Below are 19026 nucleotides of genomic sequence, written 5' to 3' on the forward strand. Positions count from 1 at the left end.
GTAAAGAGGTATGGGATCCAAGGGGACATTGCTTTGTGGATCCAGAACTGGCTTACCCACAGAAGGCAAAGAGTGGTTGTAGACAGGTCATATTCTGCATGGAGGTCGGTGACCAGTGGTGTGCCTCAGGGATCTATTCTGGGACCCTTACTCTTCATGATTTTAATAAATGACCTGGATGAGGAAGTGGAGGGATGGGTTAGTAAATTTGCTGATGACACAAAGGTTGGGGGTATTGTGGATAGTGTCGAGGGCTATCAGAGGTTACAACGGGACATTGATAGGATGCAGAACTGGGCTGAGAAGTGGCAGATGGAGTTCAACCCAGATAAGTGTGAGGTGGTTCATTTTGGTTGGTCAAATATGATGGCAGAATATAAGAGTATTAATGGTAGACTCTTAGCAGTGTGGAGGATCAGAGGGGTTTTGATGTCTGAGTCCATAAGACACTCAAAGCTGTTGCACAGGTTGACTCTGTGGTTAAGAAGTCATATAGTGCATTGGCCTTCATCAAACATGGGATTGAGTTTAAGAGCCAAGAGGTAATGTTACAGCTATGGTCAGAACCCACTTGGAGTACTGTGCTCAGTTCTGGTCACCTCACTACAGGAAGGATGTGGAAACCATAGAAAGGGTGCTGAGGAGATTTACAAGGATTTTGCCTGGATTGGGGAGCATGCCTTATGAGAATAGGTTGAGTGAACTCAGCCCTTTCTCCTTGGAGCGACGGAGGATGAGAGGTGACCTGATAGAGGTGTATAAGTTGATGACTGGTATTGATCGTGTGGATACACAAGAGGGCACAGTTTTAAGTTGCTTGGAAGCAGGTGCAGAGGGGCTGTCAGGGGTAAGTTTTTACACAGAGAGTGGTGAGTGCGTGGAATGGGCTGCCGGCGATGGTGGTAGATATGATAAGGTCTTTTGAGAGACTCCTGGATGGGTACATGGAGCTTAGAAAAATAGAGGGCTATGGGTAACCCTAGGTAATTTCTAAGTTAAGTACATGTTCAGCACAGCATTGTGGGCCAATGGGCCTGTATTGTGCTGTGTGCTTTCTATGTTTCTATGTGCACGCCTCACTTAAAGTAAAGAGGAAGTTGCACCCATATTCCGAGACTCTTGTGTCTTCCTTGGAATTAATTTAATGCTTTGAAGTTACAAAACATAACATTAATACCCACTGCCTGTCCTTCATTAACTTTGCTGGTAACCTTTTTGAAAAACTCTATAACACAAGACCTACCACTCACAAAGCAACACTAACAATCCTCAATCTGGCCCTGACTATCCAAATATGTATGAACCCAGTCCCTTGGAGTGCCTTCCAATAATTGACCCACTACTGACATCAGGCTCACGAGGCAATATTTTCCCAGTTTATTCTTAAAGCCTTTCTTAAACAACAGAAAACAAATATTCTCCAGTCCTACAGTACCTCTGCCAGGTACTTGCAATTTCTGCACTGACCTCCTGCAAGATCTGAGGGAGTGCTTGGTCAGGCCCTGGGGATTTATCCACCCTAATTTGCCTCAAGACAACAAGCTCCTCCTCTCCTGTAATTCAGGTATGGTCCATGACCTCACTACTCTTTTGCCTCAGTCTTCTGGACTCTGTATTCATCTCTCAGGTAAATACAAATGTAAAATTTCCATTGAAGATCGTCCCCATCTCTCTTGGCTCCATGCATAGATGACCTTTCTGATCTTCAAGTCCACCAATTTTGTCCCACACTATCCTTTTGCTCATAAGCTACAATATAGTATAAAAGTCTTAGGCCACGCTACCAGGGATAGGGTTCCTCTTGTCCTCACCTACCACCCCACCAGCCTCCGCATCCAGCACATAATTCTCCAAAACTTCCGCCACCTCCAACTGGATCCCACCACCAAACCCTAATATCCCTCTCTCCCACTTTCTGCTTTCCACAGGGATCACTCCCTACGCGACTCCCTTGTCCATTTGTCCCCCCCCCCCCCACTGGTCTCTGGCCTGGCACTTATCCTTGCAAGCAGAACAAGGGCTACACCTACCCCTACACCTCCACCCTCACTACCATTCATGACCCCAAACAGCTCTTCCAGGTGAGATGACACTTCACCTATGAGTCTGTTGGGATCATATACTGTGTTCAGTGCTCCCGGTGTGGCCTTTTATATATCGGCGAGACCCATCGTAGGTTGGGAGACGGCTTCACCAAGCATCCATGCTTCATCCGCCAGAACAAGTGGGATCTCTCATTGGCCACACATTTTAATTCACTTCCCATTCCCATATGTCCGTCCATGGCTCCTCCACTGTTGGGATAAGGCCACACTTAGGTTGGAGGAACAACACATATTCTGACTGGGTAGCCTCCAACCTGATGGCATGAAGTTTGATTACTCAGACTTCCAGTAATGCCTCCCACCACCCCCTTCACCATTTCCCATTCCCTTGTCCCTCTCTCTTGTTATTTCCTTCCCATCAATTGCCTCCCTCTGGTGCTCCTCCGCTCCCCGCCCTCTTTTTTTCTTTCTTCCATGGCCTTCTGTCTCTTTCACCAATCAACTTCCTCGCTCTTTGCTTCATTCCTCCCCCTCCGACTTTCATCTATCGCCTGGTGTTTCTCTCTCCCCTCCCCCCACCTTTCAAATCTATCCCTCAGCTTTTTTTCTCCAGTTCTGCCCAAGGGTCTCAGCCCGAAACGTCAACTGTATCCATAGATGCTGCTTGGCCTGCTGAGCTCCTCCAGCATTTTATATGTAAACTCTGTCCTCAAAATTCTACTTTTGAAAGCCTCCAACTTGCCAAGTACACCTTTGGCAGAAAGCAACCTATCCAAATCAACACCTTTCTGATGCCATTGAAATTAGCCCTTCACCAATTTAGAATTTCATTCCGAGAACCAGTTCTATCCTTCTTCATAATGATTTTCTTCAATCTAATGGCATTATGGTCACTAGATCCAACATACTCCCCTACAAACACTTCTGTCACCAGCCCTTTCTCATACCCTAATAGGAGATCCAATGTCATGTTCTCTCTATTTGACTAAAAAAAAATCTTCCCTGAATACATTTGACAAACTCTATCCCATTCAGTCCTTTTACAATACGGAAGTCCCTGTAAATATGTAGAGAGTTAAAATCACCTACTATCACAAACTTACTTTCTTTGCAACTGTCTGTTATTTGTCTCTCTACAAGTTTCCTCCTCTAAATCTTGCTGATTTTTGACAGGTTTACAACATAACACCATTAACATGGTCATCCCTTTCCTATCCCTCAGTTTCACACGTACAGCATCAGTAGACGAGCCCTGCAGTCTGTCCTGTCTGAGCACTGCCATGACATTTTCCGACTTGAATGTTTTCCTAGCCATCCCTTTCCATTTAATACCTCCTGCTGTGTCAACTAAAGCAACAGAACCCCAAAACACTGAGCTGACCGTCCTGCCCCTCCTGCAAACCAAAACTCACAACTGGCTAAATTTCATCATTCCACTTGTTGATCCGTGCTCTAAGCTCATCTGCCTTACCCACAATCCTCTTTGCATTGAAGCAGATGCACATCAGAACCTTAGTCCCACATTGGTAAATGCGAGGTTGTCCACTATAGAAGGAAAATGAAAGAGCAGATTATTATTTAAATGGTAAAAGAAAATTGCAGCATTCTGCTGTGCAGAACGATTTGGGAGTGCATGTGCATGAATCACAAAAGGTTGGTTTGCAGGTGCAGCAGGCTATCAAGAAGGCAAATGAAATGTTGGCCTTCATTGCTGGAAGAATTGAATTTAAGAGCAGGGAGGTTATGCTGCATCTGTACAGGGTACTGGTGGGGCCGCATCTGGAGGTCTGCGTGCAGTTCTGTTCTCCATATTTGAGGAAGGGTATACTGGCTTTGGAGGCGGTGCAGAGGAGGTTCACCAGGTTGATTCCAGAGATGAGGGGGTTAGACTGTGAGGAGAGATTACTCACTGGAATTCAGAAGAATGAGAGAAGATCTTACAGAAACATACAAAATTATGAAAAGGATAGATAAGCCAGAGGCAATAAAGTTGTTTCCGCTGGTAGGTGACACTAGAACTAGGGGACATAGCCTCAAGGTTCGGCGAGTAGATTTCGGATGGAGATGAGGAGGAACTGCTTTTCCCAGAGAGTGGTGAATCTGTGGAATTCTCTGCCCAATGAAGCAGTGGAGGCTACCTCAGTAAATACATTTAAGACAAGGTTGGCTAAGTTTTTGCATAGCGGAGGAATAAAGAATTATGGGGAAAAGGCAGGTAGGTTAAGATGTATCCATGGCCAGATCAGCCATGATCTTATTGAATGGCGGGGCAGGCTCGATGAGCTGGATGGTCTACTCCTGCTCCTATTTCTTATGTTATGTTCTTATGCTCAGTCTTTCAATTCCTTTCTTTATATACAAGCTTAACATAGAGTGTCTCTACAACCACTTCACGAACTGCCCTGGTACCATGGTTCCACTCTTCTTGAAATTCTAGTAGCACCAGCAAAGTTTCCTGCAGGGATACTGATCCCTCTCCAGTTCAGGTGTAAGCTGTCCTGTTCGTTCAGATCCCACCTTCCCTGGAATAGAGCCCAATATTCCAAAAATCTGATGCCCTACATCCTGCATCATCTCCTTAGGCACACATTAAATTGTATTATTTTCCTATTTTTAAATTCATTTACCTCAATTTGCAAAAGGTAAACAATCTGCAAATATCAACAAATAATACTGAGAATGAGTTGTAAATAGTGAGTCTGTAGATTGTAGAATTAGTTCAGAGTAGTGGTGATGGAAGTCATTCACACCAGTTCAGGAGCCTAATGGATGATAATGGTTTCTGAACCTGGTGGTGTGGGACCTAAGGCTGAATGTTAGTAGTGAGAAGAGAGCATAGCGTAGATGGTGGGAGTATTTAATAATGGATGATGCTTTACTTGTGGCAGTGCTCAGTGTAAACGTATTCAATGGTGGGGTGGGCTTTGCCTGCGATGGGCTGGATCTAAATTGTAGAAAACCTCTCCAGCTGTACTGTGCAAGTTTCTTCACCAGAAAATCTGCAGTGGTTCAACAAGACAATGGGCAATAAGTGCTGATCTTGCTTGACAGTGCCCAGAACCTGAAAAAGAGGATACACATTTTTTGATTCACCTTCATGAGCTTAGCCTTGTGCTGGCAATATTTAGGCATACATCACTATTCCATATCCCTTAGACCACGCTCACAACAAAGCTTTAAATGTCAGAATCTGTATCACAAACAGGAGAAGGGCTGCAGCTGCTGGAAATCCAAACAACACACACAAACTGCTGGAGGAACTCTGCAGGCCAGGCAGCATCTATGGAAAGGAGTATAGTCAACAATTTGGGCTGAGACCCTTCAAAGGGACTTGGCCCAAAACATCAACTGGACTTTTCTTCCATAGATGCTGCCTGGCCTGCTGAGTTCCTCCAGCATTTTGTCTGCATCATTAGTCCTACTTTGAGGGACTTGCTCTCTAGATCTAACAAGTCATTACTGGGCTCTAATCATAAACGCCGTGTAACAAAAACCAGGATGTTATTTGGACAGTCTTGTAAAATCACTGCCATGTTTCAATTTGGCTTTAATAGATAATAACTTGGCTTACATTACTTGTGTTTACTTATTAAATTGCTGTTTTTAAATTTGCTATTACGTAAAAATCTTTATGAAAATGATTTTCTGAGATTCTAGAAACACATTTAAAACTATAATGCTTAATCACTTTGGGAAAGATTTGCTTTTCTGACTTCTTTCTCCTTTCTGTAAATCATTTTTGGGTTTTTGCTAGCAACTACATTATAACAAAGAAATTTCAGAATATTCCTTACGGTATTTGGCAAATCGATAAGACAAGAATTCTAAATATCAGTGAACATTGTGATCTCTTCGTGTTTAACTATGACAGCAAGTGATTTAGAGTCTACATCACTTCTCATGAAGGTTCTGATGTCTGATCCTGTCACCAACATTAATTATAGAACGGAATGGTGCTAAGGCAAATGGCAAAGGGTGACATGAAAAAAGAGCCACTGGAAGGAGATCAATTCGGCCTTGGAGAATTTAAAACTGGGCTTAGAGGATCTGAGAGCAAACACACCTCAAGAGTCATCATGTATGCTTGGGTGTTCACCTGTGCAGTGGCTATCTTGTCAGCAGCTAGTCCATTGAAATCTCTTCCAATCTTTCCTGAGAGCTCCAGGATACGAGACGGTAAGTGAGGAAACTCCTGTATGCCAAATTTTATATTTCTGTACTTCTTTTATGGATTCATGGGAGAGTGGGCAAAGCCTGCCCAAATTCAGGCATTGGTATCTGACAGAGAAGAGAGATTTACCTTCTTTCAGTATTTAAATGGAACTTCTGCCCATGGAGGATTCAAATGAACACTAAATTTGTCTTCTCTCTTTTCATTTCCGCTGAAGTTTTGACTTGAAATGTTAGCTCCGTTTCTTTAACCAGATGCTTCCTGACCTACTGACTGTGTCCAGCAATGTCTAATTTTATTTACAGCTCATGATATCTTTACCGAGGTAACAAATTTTACTCACTTCTTTTGACTAATGTTGTTAGGTTATCTCCTGATGGAAAAGAACTAATACTTGTAATCACTTGTAGTTGGAGTTCAATAGTGAATAGAGAAAGTCATGGGATCAAGCTCAAATTCTTTCTCTAAAAAAGGGTAAAGTTGTCAAAGGCATTGTTTTTTTTCCTGAAAGATCTCTGAGGTACCTCAGTGTAACCGATCTTCAGAGATTCAGAGATACTGTAGCATAGGCAAAGCCAATCATGTCTTGCCAGCTTTCTGACAGAACTATCCCAGAGCTGACTCATTTGCAAAAGTTTGGCTGTTATTGTAAAAGAATTATTCTCAAAACTTAGAGGCATTCATAATTTCTTCCATCTCAGATTTCTGTCTGATTAAACAAATGTATTTTTGCGGCATTACGCTATAGGCAAAATCCCAATGGGTAATACCTATGTCAACTCACTTTCTGCAATGGAGATATTGCACTTTTCCAATTTTTATTAGGCTGAAATCACAAGCTCGCTCTGCAAGCTGCTGCCTAAGAGAAACCAAACATCAGTAAAGTACAACAGAACGCAGCTGATACACAGGAGAATATTTGTGATTTACAGTGATGGTGTCTTTATTTGTCATGCACCTGGTACTTATTTAACTGTATCGTATTTTCTCTGTAACTGTTGCTGTAATACTATACTTCGCATTCATTTTTTTTAACTCTTCAATGTACTTGCATTTGGAATGATCTGTCCAGATAGGAGACAAAATCTTTTCACTGTTAGCTTAGTATATGTGAAAAAAATAAACTAATTGGCCATGGAATCCAATGCAAACTGGCAAATTAGGTGCAAAGTTGGATACTCGGTGACAGGAGACAAATGATAATGGTAGATGATTGTTTTTATGATTGGAAATTTATAACCAGCTTGTGTATCTGAATGATTAACTGCTATTTGTTATGTACATATTAGTGACAGATATGACTGTAGCAGGTGTGTGATTAATAAATATGCAGATGACATGAAAATTGATGTTGACAATGGAGAGGTTAGTCCTGGGCTGTAGAATAATCTTGATCAGCTGATTAATTGGGAAGATGATAAGACAGATCAGCTGATAAGTTGGGAGGGATAAATGAAATTCAGAATAAGGTGACTTTTTTTTTATGTGGGGTGGGTGTCAAATCAGAGTAAAATCTGCACCATGAATAGTCAGGCCCCAAGGAATATCGAGGATTTAAGGGAGTTGCGTCTACAAGTCCAAAGATCCCTGAAAGCAGAAGCACAGATACATCATCTGATGGTCAGTAGGTTGTTTCCATTTGTCAGAAGGAGCAGGTAGGTTTCAGTACAACTTTGGAAATATTGGTTAAGCCACAGCTGGAATATTATGTGAAGTTCTGACTACCACACGTTAGGCAGGATGAGATTGCACCAAAGAGGGTGCAGCAAAGATTCGTCAAAATGTCACCTGGGATTGAAGATCTCAATTATGAGGGAAATGGCTGGTAAGGTTTGTTTTCCTGAGACTGGCCAACACTGAGGGAGACCTGATAAAGGTAAATAAAACTGCAGAGGGCATAAATATGTTAGATAACAAAAAAAAAACCTTTCCCTTTGCAGAGGCACCTAGTACCAGAGAGGATTGGTTTGTTAGGAATAGGAAGTTTAAAGGGTTCTCACACAACCATTTGGATGTGCACTTGAATCACCAAAGTAAGTTATGGTCTATGTACTGGTAAGTGAGATTAGTACTTAACGCTTGGGATGGGTGTGGTGGGCTAAACAGCCTGAGTTTGTGCTACCTGACTTTATCCACTGCCCCTTTGGACTCAGTGAAGCGTTAACCAGTACAACCCGTGTCCTGGAGCTAGGACCCACCAGGAGCGGAGGGCTGCATTCAGCCTGTGCTTGGGATTCCCTGCACCCAGCCAGATTGGTTAGTAGGTTAATTGGTCATTATAAATTGTCCTGGGATTAGGTTAGGGTTATTTCATTTTATTTATTTAAAGATAGAGCATGGTACACCATCCAGCAGCCTACTTATTTAACAATTGTCCAATCAACCTTTGATCTGTGGGAGGAAACCTAAGTGGTTCACCTAAGAGAACATACAAACTCGTAAAAAAGCAGCACTGGAATCGAACTGCAAACTCCAGACAGCCCTGAGTTGTGACAGGGTTTCACTGAATGCTATGCTCCAGTGCCACCAAATTCAACAGCTGGGTTAAATAGGTGGGTGCTGGGCAGGAGGCCCTGATCCACACTGTATCGCTACATAAATAATAAAATAACTGCTTGAAATTAATTAATCAATTTTCAAGCCCAAGCATTTTCCTTCTTCATTTCTTTCCTTCCTTCAAAAGGACCATCTCATTTTGTGGTGCGGCATTACGTTTGCAGGTAGCTCTTGTACTTTTCCAAGTAACATTATTCACCTGTAGATTCAGAGACTAGTCAGGGGCTGCTTCATGGTGGAAATGAAAATAAAGTCTTGCACCTCTGTGGTAACTTTTGCAACCTCATAATACCCCAAGGGGCTGTATATCCACTGGAGTATTATGAAGTATACTCCCTACTGTGATGTAGAAAGGCTTTGTTTTACAGCAAGAGGGCTCAGGAGTGCAAGAACATTTACAGCTTCCTTGCTAAATGATACTGAAGACTTATTTTTGCAAATCTGGGCAAAGATCAGCAATATGATCCTGGCTCCAGAACAAAGCCTTGGTGGTTCAGATGATTCTGCATGTCTGACTTGGTCACACACTCATCAATGGCATATTAATTATTTCGGAGATACATCACAAGTTAATGGAATGGCACACAACATCTTCACCACAGTTACAAGTTAGAGAGTGTCTCTTTAACAAATCTCTTACCCAAACCAGTTTTGTTATTGGGTGATTATTGTCACAGATCAGTTGATTCATATTTGATTAATATTTAACAGAATTTAACTCTAGAATGGATGTGGATGCAATGAGCTTTCTGTCCAACGATATTCCATCCATTGGAGAAAGGAAGGCGGCTGAATTCTATTCAGTGCTTCCAAAGCAAGACAAGGTATTGACCGATCTGCAAGAAGGTAAGAGAACCACTTTCCGAGTCACTTTGCATTGCCTGTTTTAAAGGAATCCATCCTGTTATTTTGTTGCATACAGTTCTTGTACAATTAGGTCTTGTTGCACAAATGGGTTGAAACTAGCAAGGAAGTATATCGGTAGAAAATGATTGGTTATATGGGAATACCTGAACCAGATCTATCTCTGACTCCAAGTTTGTGCAGTTTCCATTTGTTAATTTAGCAAAATAGCAAATCTGTTGAAAACTACTTAATATATAATTAGATTAGGTTCACAAGTACAGTTTTGAAAACTGTTGTGAACTACAATCCAGGAATGTGATTTCATGATTGCTAGAGTGAAATTTTGCTCAATAACTTTTAATTTTTCACAGGTATAATGAAAAAACCTGGAGACAATACCAATCTGGTAAGTGTCAGGACGTGTTCACTAAATTCAGATCGCTTCTTTTTCCCTTTACTGTGTTACCTTTTTCATTAAGGCTTTTGTCTTTTGTTATAGGGATAGATTCAGCTACCTTGGACTAATTTCCAAAATTTCTTCCTAAGCAACATCATTGATCAACCCTTAGGATATCCTGATGTGGCTTGGATCAAACATTTGTAGAAATGTTCATTGAAAGGCTCAAGGAAACTGGGTGTTGAAATTTCTCTTTCAGTTATGGATCCAATGAAACATGGCTTGTTTTAGATTATCACAGTCTTTCCCAGGATGACCAGTAGATGGTGATATGGCACACCTTTCTTACCTGACATATTTCTTCACCATGGGAATGTGTTTAATCATAATTAACACTGCACGGAACCGATCATTTTATTGTCCAAAAAGACCTAGCGCTGCCTCTTGTAAGGGAAATACCTGCATGTCAGATCAGCATGTAACTAAACTGTGACCAAATACTTGAATGTTCTGTGTAACATCTGTGTCCCAGTCCCTGAAGATCACAAGGCCCTCTGTGCCTCCACAGTTTCCGTTTAGTTCCAAAAACAAAATACTACCAAAGAAACAGACACAAAATGTTGGAGGAACTCAGCAGCTCAGGCAGACATTTCGGACTGGGTCCTTTCAACAGGACTGAAAAGGAAGGGGGAAGATGCCAGAGTGAAAATGTGCGAGGAAGGGAAGGAATCTAGCTGGAAGGCAATAGGTGAAGCCAGGTGGGCTGGATTACCAATGTTGGTGTGGTGAACTACATATACCTGTCTGGACACGCCCCCTGCTGCCTGCTCCTGTGGCTCCTCCCACAGACCCCTGTATAAAGGCGATCAAGGCCTGAGCCTGGCCTCTCAGTCTCCAGGATGTAGTATGGTGGTCACTCACTGCTTGTCCCTTCTTCCAGTCAATAAAAGCCGATATCTCACCTTTTGCCACAGTGTGGAAGCTGGTAAGCAAAAATTTAGCAGAAAATGGTGGAAGTATTCAGCCGGTCTTTGGGAAGAGCTTGGAATGGTAGCTGTTTTCCCCTCCAAATATGCCACCTGAGACTAGGTGGCTTATAAGGCTATAACACTAGCTGAGTCTTGCTAACATTTTCCATTTCTGTGTCTATTTTGTTCACTTGATAGCATTCACGCTGTCCAGCTGGAAGAGCTGGGTTAATCTGCAATATTTATCATATCCCTGCACATTCAGCCTTCATGTGCAACATTTGACTGAGGGAAATTTCAAATACTAATGGCCAGTGACAATGTCAATAGAATAAAAGATGAAGAATGCCTTGCAATGGCTTGAGAATTTGATAAGACACAATTCAAACGTGAATTCTTTTGCTCTGTATTTGGCACTTCCATCCTTCAATGCTGAAGGCAGAGTGAGAGATGAAGATACATGCGATGAAACATTTTGTCAGTTCACCCAGGACACTGTTAATATTGCCACAGGGTTGTGTTTTTCAACGATTGTCTTGTTTTCTCTGGTGTAAATCACTCATGCAGGTTGATGATATGAAGCTGCTGTTGTGGAAGCTGACTGCCACTCAACGTCTCCAGCAGCCCAGGTTCTCAAAGTTAGACCAACCTGCTCCGAAGTTCAGCAAGAGAGGTCAGTGTCTGAGCAAAGGGAAGTGTCGTTCTTCTGATCGCAAACAAGAGAAAATCTGCAGATGCTGGAAGTCCAAGTAACCTACTCAAAATGCTGGAGGAGCTCCGCAGGCCAGGCAGCATCTACAGAAAAAAATACAGTCGACATTTTGGGCTGAAATCCCTTGGTAGGACTGACAAAGGGTTTCGGGCTGAAATGTTGACTGCAATTTTTTCCATAGATGCTGCTTGGCCCGCTGAGTTCCTCCAGCATCTTGTGTGTGTTGCTTATCATTCTTCTGATCCAACCTCACAACTCATCAAATCTTCAAGGAAACCTCCCTTACCTCTTCTAAAAACATTTTTAATTATAAACCAATGATGAATTGCCTTTCTCTTGAAACTTCATTTAACTCTGAGTTCTCACCTGTATCTCGAGCTTCTCAGTTTATCAGCACAATACTGGTAGAAGTCTAGTCTGCAACTAAAACGTAGAGGGGATAGTTCATTATCTAAAAGAGAAATATCAAGTCTGTGGTGATTTAGTTTATGATGAGATTTCATCAGAAGGGGGGAGATTGGTATAGTCCACTTGTGAATATTGAACCATGTTGGAAAATAAATGATAATTAAGGGGCTGGAAATATACTAATGTGGCACTCTGTGGGAGAAACTTACCTGCATCTTCCAAGGCTGTCAAATTTGAGGGATTTGATAATCCATACTATAACTCCATAACACCATAACACCATAACACCATAAGTCATTGGAGCAGAATTAGGCTATTTGGCCCATCAAGTCTCTAGGCCTTTCCATAATGGCTGATATATTATCCCCTCTCAACCCCATTCTCATATCTTGTCACTGCCCTTCCAACTTCCACTTGTCTTTGTATTGACAATAGACAATAGGTGCAGAAGTAGACCATTCAGCCCTTTGAGCCTGCACCGCCATTTTGAGATCATGGCTGATCATCTACTATCAATACCCAGTTCCTGCCTTGTCCCCATATCCCTTGATTCCCCCATCCATAAGATACCTATCTAGCTCCTTCTTGAAAGCATCCAGAGAATTGGCCTCCACTGCCTTCCGAGGCAGTGCATTCCAGACCCCCACAACTCTCTGGGAGAAGAAGTTTTTCCTTAACTCTGTCCTAAATGACCTACCCCTTATTCTCAAACCGTGCCCTCTGGTACTGGACTCTCCCAGCATCTGGAACATATTTCCTGCCTCTATCTTGTCCAAACCCTTAATAATCTTATATATTGCAATCAGATCCCCTCTCAATCTCCTTAATTCCAGAGTGTACAAGCCCAGTCTCTCTAACCTCTCTGCGTAAGACAGTCCTGCGTAAGGGTATTGTTTGCAAACTTAGCCACAAAATCATCAATTCCATTATCAAACCCTGTGGAATGCCATTAGTCAGCAGCAGTAAACGAGAGAAGGCCCTTTATTCCCACTCATTGCCTATTGCCTGTCAGCCTGTCTGTTATTCATGCTGATATCTTTCCCGTAATACCATGGGCTCTTATCTTGTTTCATAGTCTCATGTGCAGCACTTTGTCAAAGGCCTTCTGAAAATCCAAGTAAACAGCACCTACTGACTCTCCCTTGTCTATCCTGCCTGATATTTCCTCAAAGAATTCCAACAGATTTGTCAGGCAAGATTTCCCTTTAAGGAAGCCATGGTGACTCTGGCTGATTTTATCATGTGCCTCCAAGTACCCCGAATCCTCGTCCTTAATAATGGATTCCAATATCTCCCCAACAACTGAAGTCAGGCTAACTGGCCTATAATTTCCCATCTTTTACCTTCCTCTCTTCTTAAAAAGCGGAGCCATTTGAGTATCTAATGATTACTACTAATGCCTCCACAATCTCTTCAGCTACCTCTTTCAGAACACTGGGATGGAGTCTATCTGGTCCAGGTGATTCATCTATCTTAGACCATAAAACCATAAAATCTAGGAGCAGAATTAGTCCATTTGGTACAACGAGTCTGTTCTGCCATTCAATCATGGCGGATCCTTTTTTCCCGTCTTCAGCCCCACTCCTTGGCCTTCTCCCCATAAAATTTGATGCTGTGTCCAATCAGGAACCTACCAAGCTCTGCCTTAAGTACACCAAATGACCTGGTCTCCACAGCTGTCTGTGGTAATAAATTCATATCTTCAGATCATTCAGCTTCCCAAGCACCTTCTCCTTAGTAATAGCAACTACACTCACTCCTGCACCTTGACACTCTCGAATTTCTGGCATGCTGCTGGTGTCTTCCACAGTGAAGAGTGTTGTAAAATGCTTACTACAGTATATTCATCCACTATTCCCTTGCCCCCATTCCTACCTCTCGACCATCATTTTCCAGCAATCTGAAATCCACTCTTGCCTCTCTTTTACTCTTTACAGATCTGAATAAATTTTGTTATCCTCTTTTATATTATTAGCTAACTTAACTTCATAGTTCATTTTTTCTCTCCTTATTGCATTTCAGTTACCTTCAGTTAGTTTTTAAAAGCTTCCCAATTCTCTGACTTCCCACTAATTCTTGCAATATTATATCACTTTTGGTTTTATGCTGTCTTTGACTTCCTTTGTCAGCCTCGTTCTCCCTTTAGAATACTTCTTCTTTGGGATGTAACTATCCTGCACATTCCAAGTTGCTCCCAGAAATGCCTTTTCAATTGTTAGCCCTGCTAGGGACCATTCCAATCAACTTTGCCTCAGCAGTTCCATTTTAAACCGCAGGGTGAATTCTGTCGTATTATGATCATGCACCTCAAGGATTCCTTCACCTTAAGCTCAATAATCAAATCTGGTTCATTACATAACAGTGTTGAACGAGTTAAACACAAACCATGGTTAGACTCTAACTGAACCTAATTTCAACTCTTACAAAAGAAGTACCATTCATCTCTTTGTTCTGCCATTATGGTGGGATTTCTTCAAGTGCCATTTCAAAGAGAATCACTAGTACTTGTTCTGGATATGAAATGGCTGACTGTGCTCAAAGAGTGGCATGAAAATCACATACTTGAGCACTTTTTTTTCCCTGATGCGGAATCAGTCATTGTGATGTAAACTCAACAATAAAATCAGACCAGTCAAACGTGTCTGTCACAAAGGAAGCAGTACCCTAATCTGAAAAACGTGCCGTGGAAATTTGATCTCTTCCAAGTTGAGCTCAGCTCAGGCAAAGGCAGGCCCCTGATCTATAAGGCTGCTTTCCACATTGACATCCACACTACTTCCTTTTATATTGTCCCTTACTGTCACAGCATCCAATGGCTTCTGTGTGGAAGATGCCATCCAATTTCATGTCCTGTACTATGCTCCATTAAAGATCCCCATTTTTTTCACGGAGGATTTCACATTTCCATTTGATCTCAAAGCACATTAAATGCAACCATTTGTCACTTGAAGAGCAAAATGTTTCATCCAGATAGCTAGAGCATTTGTAACAAACTGACAAAATAATTACATGATTGATTTTATCATATACCCTTACAGATTTATGAGTGCATAATGATTATGGCTAGGAACATTCCAAGCGTAGGAAAAATAGCCATTATTGTGTTGTGAAGGCTACAGTCCTATCAGCAATTTGTGAAATTAGTGTGTGCATTAACAAGGGACAGGAATCCATTGGCATGAGAGTTTATATCTATTAATAAGGAACACATATTTGATTTAGAGGTGCTCAAGAAATTGGGAAGTTTCAATAAATATAACAATCATGGGCAATTATCAATAAATTGGTCAAGGCAAATTTTTAACATAAAATGTGGGTGAGTTCTTAGAATTTCCACAAGAACTTTTTAAACAACCAGCAGAGCCAAGCTCATTCTTAAATATTGACTTCTGTACTAATTTATAATGTTAAGGTGTAAAATTTTCTAATCGTGAACTGATATAATATTTTACATAATGTATTGTATATTTTGAGAAAGTGCGCAAACGTATGATAAAAAATAGCCTTGAATAAGGCATGAGGATTTGGTTAATCGATTGGGAAATTTGATTAATTTCAAATGCTAGGTGAGCAATGGTATTGAATTGAATTGACTTTATTTCTTACATTCTTCACATACAGGAGGAGAAAAAACCTTTGTTATGTCTCCATCTAAATGTGTAATGTGCAATCATAGTAATTTATAATAATTTATAATAAATAGAACAGTCAATGTAATATAGAGTACACTCAAGTCAGTGTGAGTTTATCAGTCTGATGGCCTGGTGGAAGAAGCTGTCCTGGAGCCTGTTGGTCCTGGCTTTTATGCTACGGTACCGATTCCCGGATGATAGCAGCTGGAACAGTTTGTAGTTGGAATGGCTTGAGTCCCCAATGATCCTACAGGCCCTTTTTACACACCTGTCCTTGTAAATGTCCTGAATCATAGGAAGTTCTTAAATACAGATGTGCTGTGCTGTCCACACCACTCTCTGCAGAGTCTTGCAATTAAGGGAGGTAAAGTTCCCATACCAGGCAGTGATGCAGCCAGTCAGGATGCTCTCAATTGTGCCCCTGCAGAAAGTTCTTAGGATTTGGGGGCCCATACCAAACTTCCTCATCTGTCTGAGGTGAAAGAGGCGGTGAAGTGACTTTTTCATCACACAGTTGGTGTGTACTGACCACGTGAGATCCTTGGTGATATGGATGCCGAGGCACTTGAAGCTGTTTACCCTCTCAACCCCAGATCCACTGATGTCAATAGGGGTTATCCCATCTCTATTCCTCCTGTAGAACACAACCAGCTCCTTTGTTTTTGCGACATTGAGGGAGAGGTTGTTTTCTTGACACCACTGTGTCAGAGAGATGACTTCTTCCCTGTAGGCCATCTCATTATTGTTTGAGATACGGCCAATCAAGGTAGTGTCATCGGCAAATTTAATTAGCAGATTGGAGCTGTGATTGGTGATACAGGGAGTAAAGGAAGGGACTCAGTACACAGCCCTGAGGGGCTCCTATATTGAGAGTCAGGGAGTTGGAGGTGAGGGAGACCACTCTTACAACCTACTGGCGATCTGACATGAAGTCCAGGATCCAGCTGCACAAGGCAGGGTTAAAGCCAACGTCTCTGAGCTTCTTGGTGTGCCAGGAGAGAGTTAAGGTGTTGAATGCTGAACTGTAGTCTAAGAACAGCATTCTCACATAAGCATCCTTCTTCTCCAGATGTGTAAGGATGGTATGTAGAGCAGTGGCTATTGCATCATCTGTTGATTGGTTGTGTCAGTAGGTATTTCATAATTTGCAGTGTATGATAAAAGTAATCTATTTGTAGCTGTCTAAAGATGTTAAAGATAGTATTTGAGTGAAGGAAAAACTTAATGCGTTGCCAAGGAGATTTGTAATCATCTGTGGGTTTTAGAAGCCAGCAAAAGTGAAAGAGGAAATAAAGTGAAGATGTGTTTGCAATAAATTTAACGCTGCTAATAAAGGGAATCTCAATCAGTTTAACTAGTTATCAGGAGATAATGGATAATGTTATTAAATATAGTCAAAAATGAGATGAAATGATTTTTGCACATGGTAGATCATATATATGTTGAATAACCAGAAATGGAAGAGATAGATGTTCAGATATTAATTTGATGAGGGTTAATGCATGCTTGAAGGAATATATGGTTCTCTCCTGCTGTTATTTCTTAGCTCCAGAATTCTTTCGATAAAACTTATTGCCTCCGTATGTCTATCACCCTTTTAAGATCTTCCTTAAAACTTTGTTCTCTGATCAAGTTTTTAATTACCTATCCAAATAGTCTATAATGCGACTTGGTGCCTTATTTTATTTGATAGCACTCTCAAGGCACTTCATGAAAGACAAGTTTTGTTTTTGATATTTTCAACAAAATTAATGTTCAAGTGTATGGACAGACCTTTTAAGCATTCAAGGTACAGATAATTCCTGGGGTTTTGCTAGTGGTTTCTGAGAAACCTGCCAACATTTATTGGAAATGGTTTATCGTGTCCCAGAAAGAGGTCACTAACCAAGTTCTGCTGACCAATCCCAGCTGTGCCCCACCAATGGACTTATGAGTACTTGGGCATTTGCTCTCAGAGACTTCGTCTGTCAGCCTGTTTATATGAATGTGAATTGCAGGGCTGTGGATGTTTAAAAGAAAATGTAAAGTTACTTTTTCATAAGAATAGTTGTGTTTCCTTCAATCTGTTTGATTATTAGAAAAAATATTCTTTTATTTATCTTTAAAAAGTATCATTTAAAAATTATTTTGCTTGTAATAGTTTCCTAGTGAAAATATTTGCCATTTCATCTCCCCTGCCATTCATTCTATTGTGAACATTCCTCTGTGATTTCTCCACTGCTTTATTCTCTCTCTGCATCCTTACACTTTATCTCAAGCTTTTCCGCTGAAAAGCCGTTAGTCTAAAATATTTATCTCTATTTTTTCCCACCTTCATAAATTGTGACCTGTTGAGTATTATCATCATTTTTTAAATTCAAATTGATATTTTAATCATTCTTTAATTGTATCTAGGTTTGTATATAAATATTAATTGGTATGATTTCAACAACTCATTATTATGCATAATTTAACAGTTTAAGTATCTGGATAGAATATTCCTGTTTCTATGTAAATTCACAATTGTGAGCAGTAATGATTGTGGTTTCTTCTGTTTTTTTCTCCCCCCAACCAGCCTGTTTCTGGAAGTACTGTGTTACCGACTGACAACATGTTCACCTAAACATCCAACAGCACGATCAACAGTTAAACACAGTGTCAGAGTTAATCATTCAGTAAGATTTCTGTTTAATCAAACCTGACCTTATCCAATGAGAGGCTGCGGCTGGAGGATGTGTAAATACTTTTGTAATCAAGTATTGCAAACAAAATGTCAATAAATAATAATTTTGTACAGAAATCAGTTCTATTGTTCCTTGTGAAATAGAACGGAGTTGTATTGCTATGTCTAGTTTGTTCATCTTAAGTATAGGACCTTGCAGGATAAACAAAATGTTCATATAATAAAATCTAAGTGACAATAAAGGACTACATTTAGTTTCTGAAAATTACCGTGTACTCTAGTTTGAGAGTGTCAACTTGAATACGATGCTCTTCCATTGGAGTATGGCTGTACAACACAGAGTTAAAAGATGACAACCTAAATTGGGAGACCACCTTGTTGAGCAGCTCTGCTCGATCCGCCACAAGTGGAACTTCCCAGATTTTACTCACAATTTCCACTCCTGTTCCAACATGTCAGTCTATGGCCTCCTCTTGTGTCAAGGTGAGGACACCCTCAGGATGGAGGAGCAACACCTTATATTCTGACTGGGTAGCTTCCAACCTGATGACATAAATATCAATTTCTCCTTCCGGTAAAAATAGTTCCCCTCCCCTTCTCCCCACTCTGAATTGTTACCTCTTCTCACC

The 19026-nt window shown here is 41.0% G+C and overlaps 1 protein-coding gene across 2 annotated transcripts; it reads left to right on the forward strand.

Moving 5' to 3' along the window:
- Positions 1–9498: 9498 nt before the first annotated feature.
- urp1 (urotensin-related peptide 1) lies at positions 9499–18401 on the forward strand. Of its 2 annotated transcripts, XM_059977328.1 has the most exons (4): positions 9499–9618; positions 9990–10024; positions 11551–11656; positions 18290–18401. In XM_059977328.1, the coding sequence occupies exons 1-4, from the start codon at positions 9513–9515 to the stop codon at positions 18319–18321; spliced, it is 279 nt and encodes a 92-aa protein (XP_059833311.1). In that variant the 5' UTR covers positions 9499–9512; the 3' UTR covers positions 18322–18401. The 2 variants fall into 2 exon arrangements, 1 of the variants encoding a protein (XP_059833311.1); XR_009513590.1 differs by lacking the exons at positions 9499–9618; positions 9990–10024 and adding an exon at positions 10895–11000.
- Positions 18402–19026: the final 625 nt, after the last annotated feature.

This window comes from Hypanus sabinus, chromosome 8 (assembly GCF_030144855.1).
Source record: "Hypanus sabinus isolate sHypSab1 chromosome 8, sHypSab1.hap1, whole genome shotgun sequence".
NCBI classification, from domain to species: domain Eukaryota; kingdom Metazoa; phylum Chordata; class Chondrichthyes; order Myliobatiformes; family Dasyatidae; genus Hypanus; species Hypanus sabinus.

Excerpts from the sequence above, each read along its gene's own strand:
- urp1 (XM_059977328.1), top strand. The coding sequence starts at position 9,513 with ATGAGCTTTCTGTCCAACGATATTCCATCCATTGGAGAAAGGAAGGCG. Across the intron at positions 9,619-9,989 it reads ATTGACCGATCTGCAAGAAG|GTATAATGAAAAAACCTGGA; the intron begins GTAAGAGAACCA and ends AATTTTTCACAG. Across the intron at positions 11,657-18,289 it reads TCCGAAGTTCAGCAAGAGAG|CCTGTTTCTGGAAGTACTGT; the intron begins GTCAGTGTCTGA and ends CCCCCCAACCAG.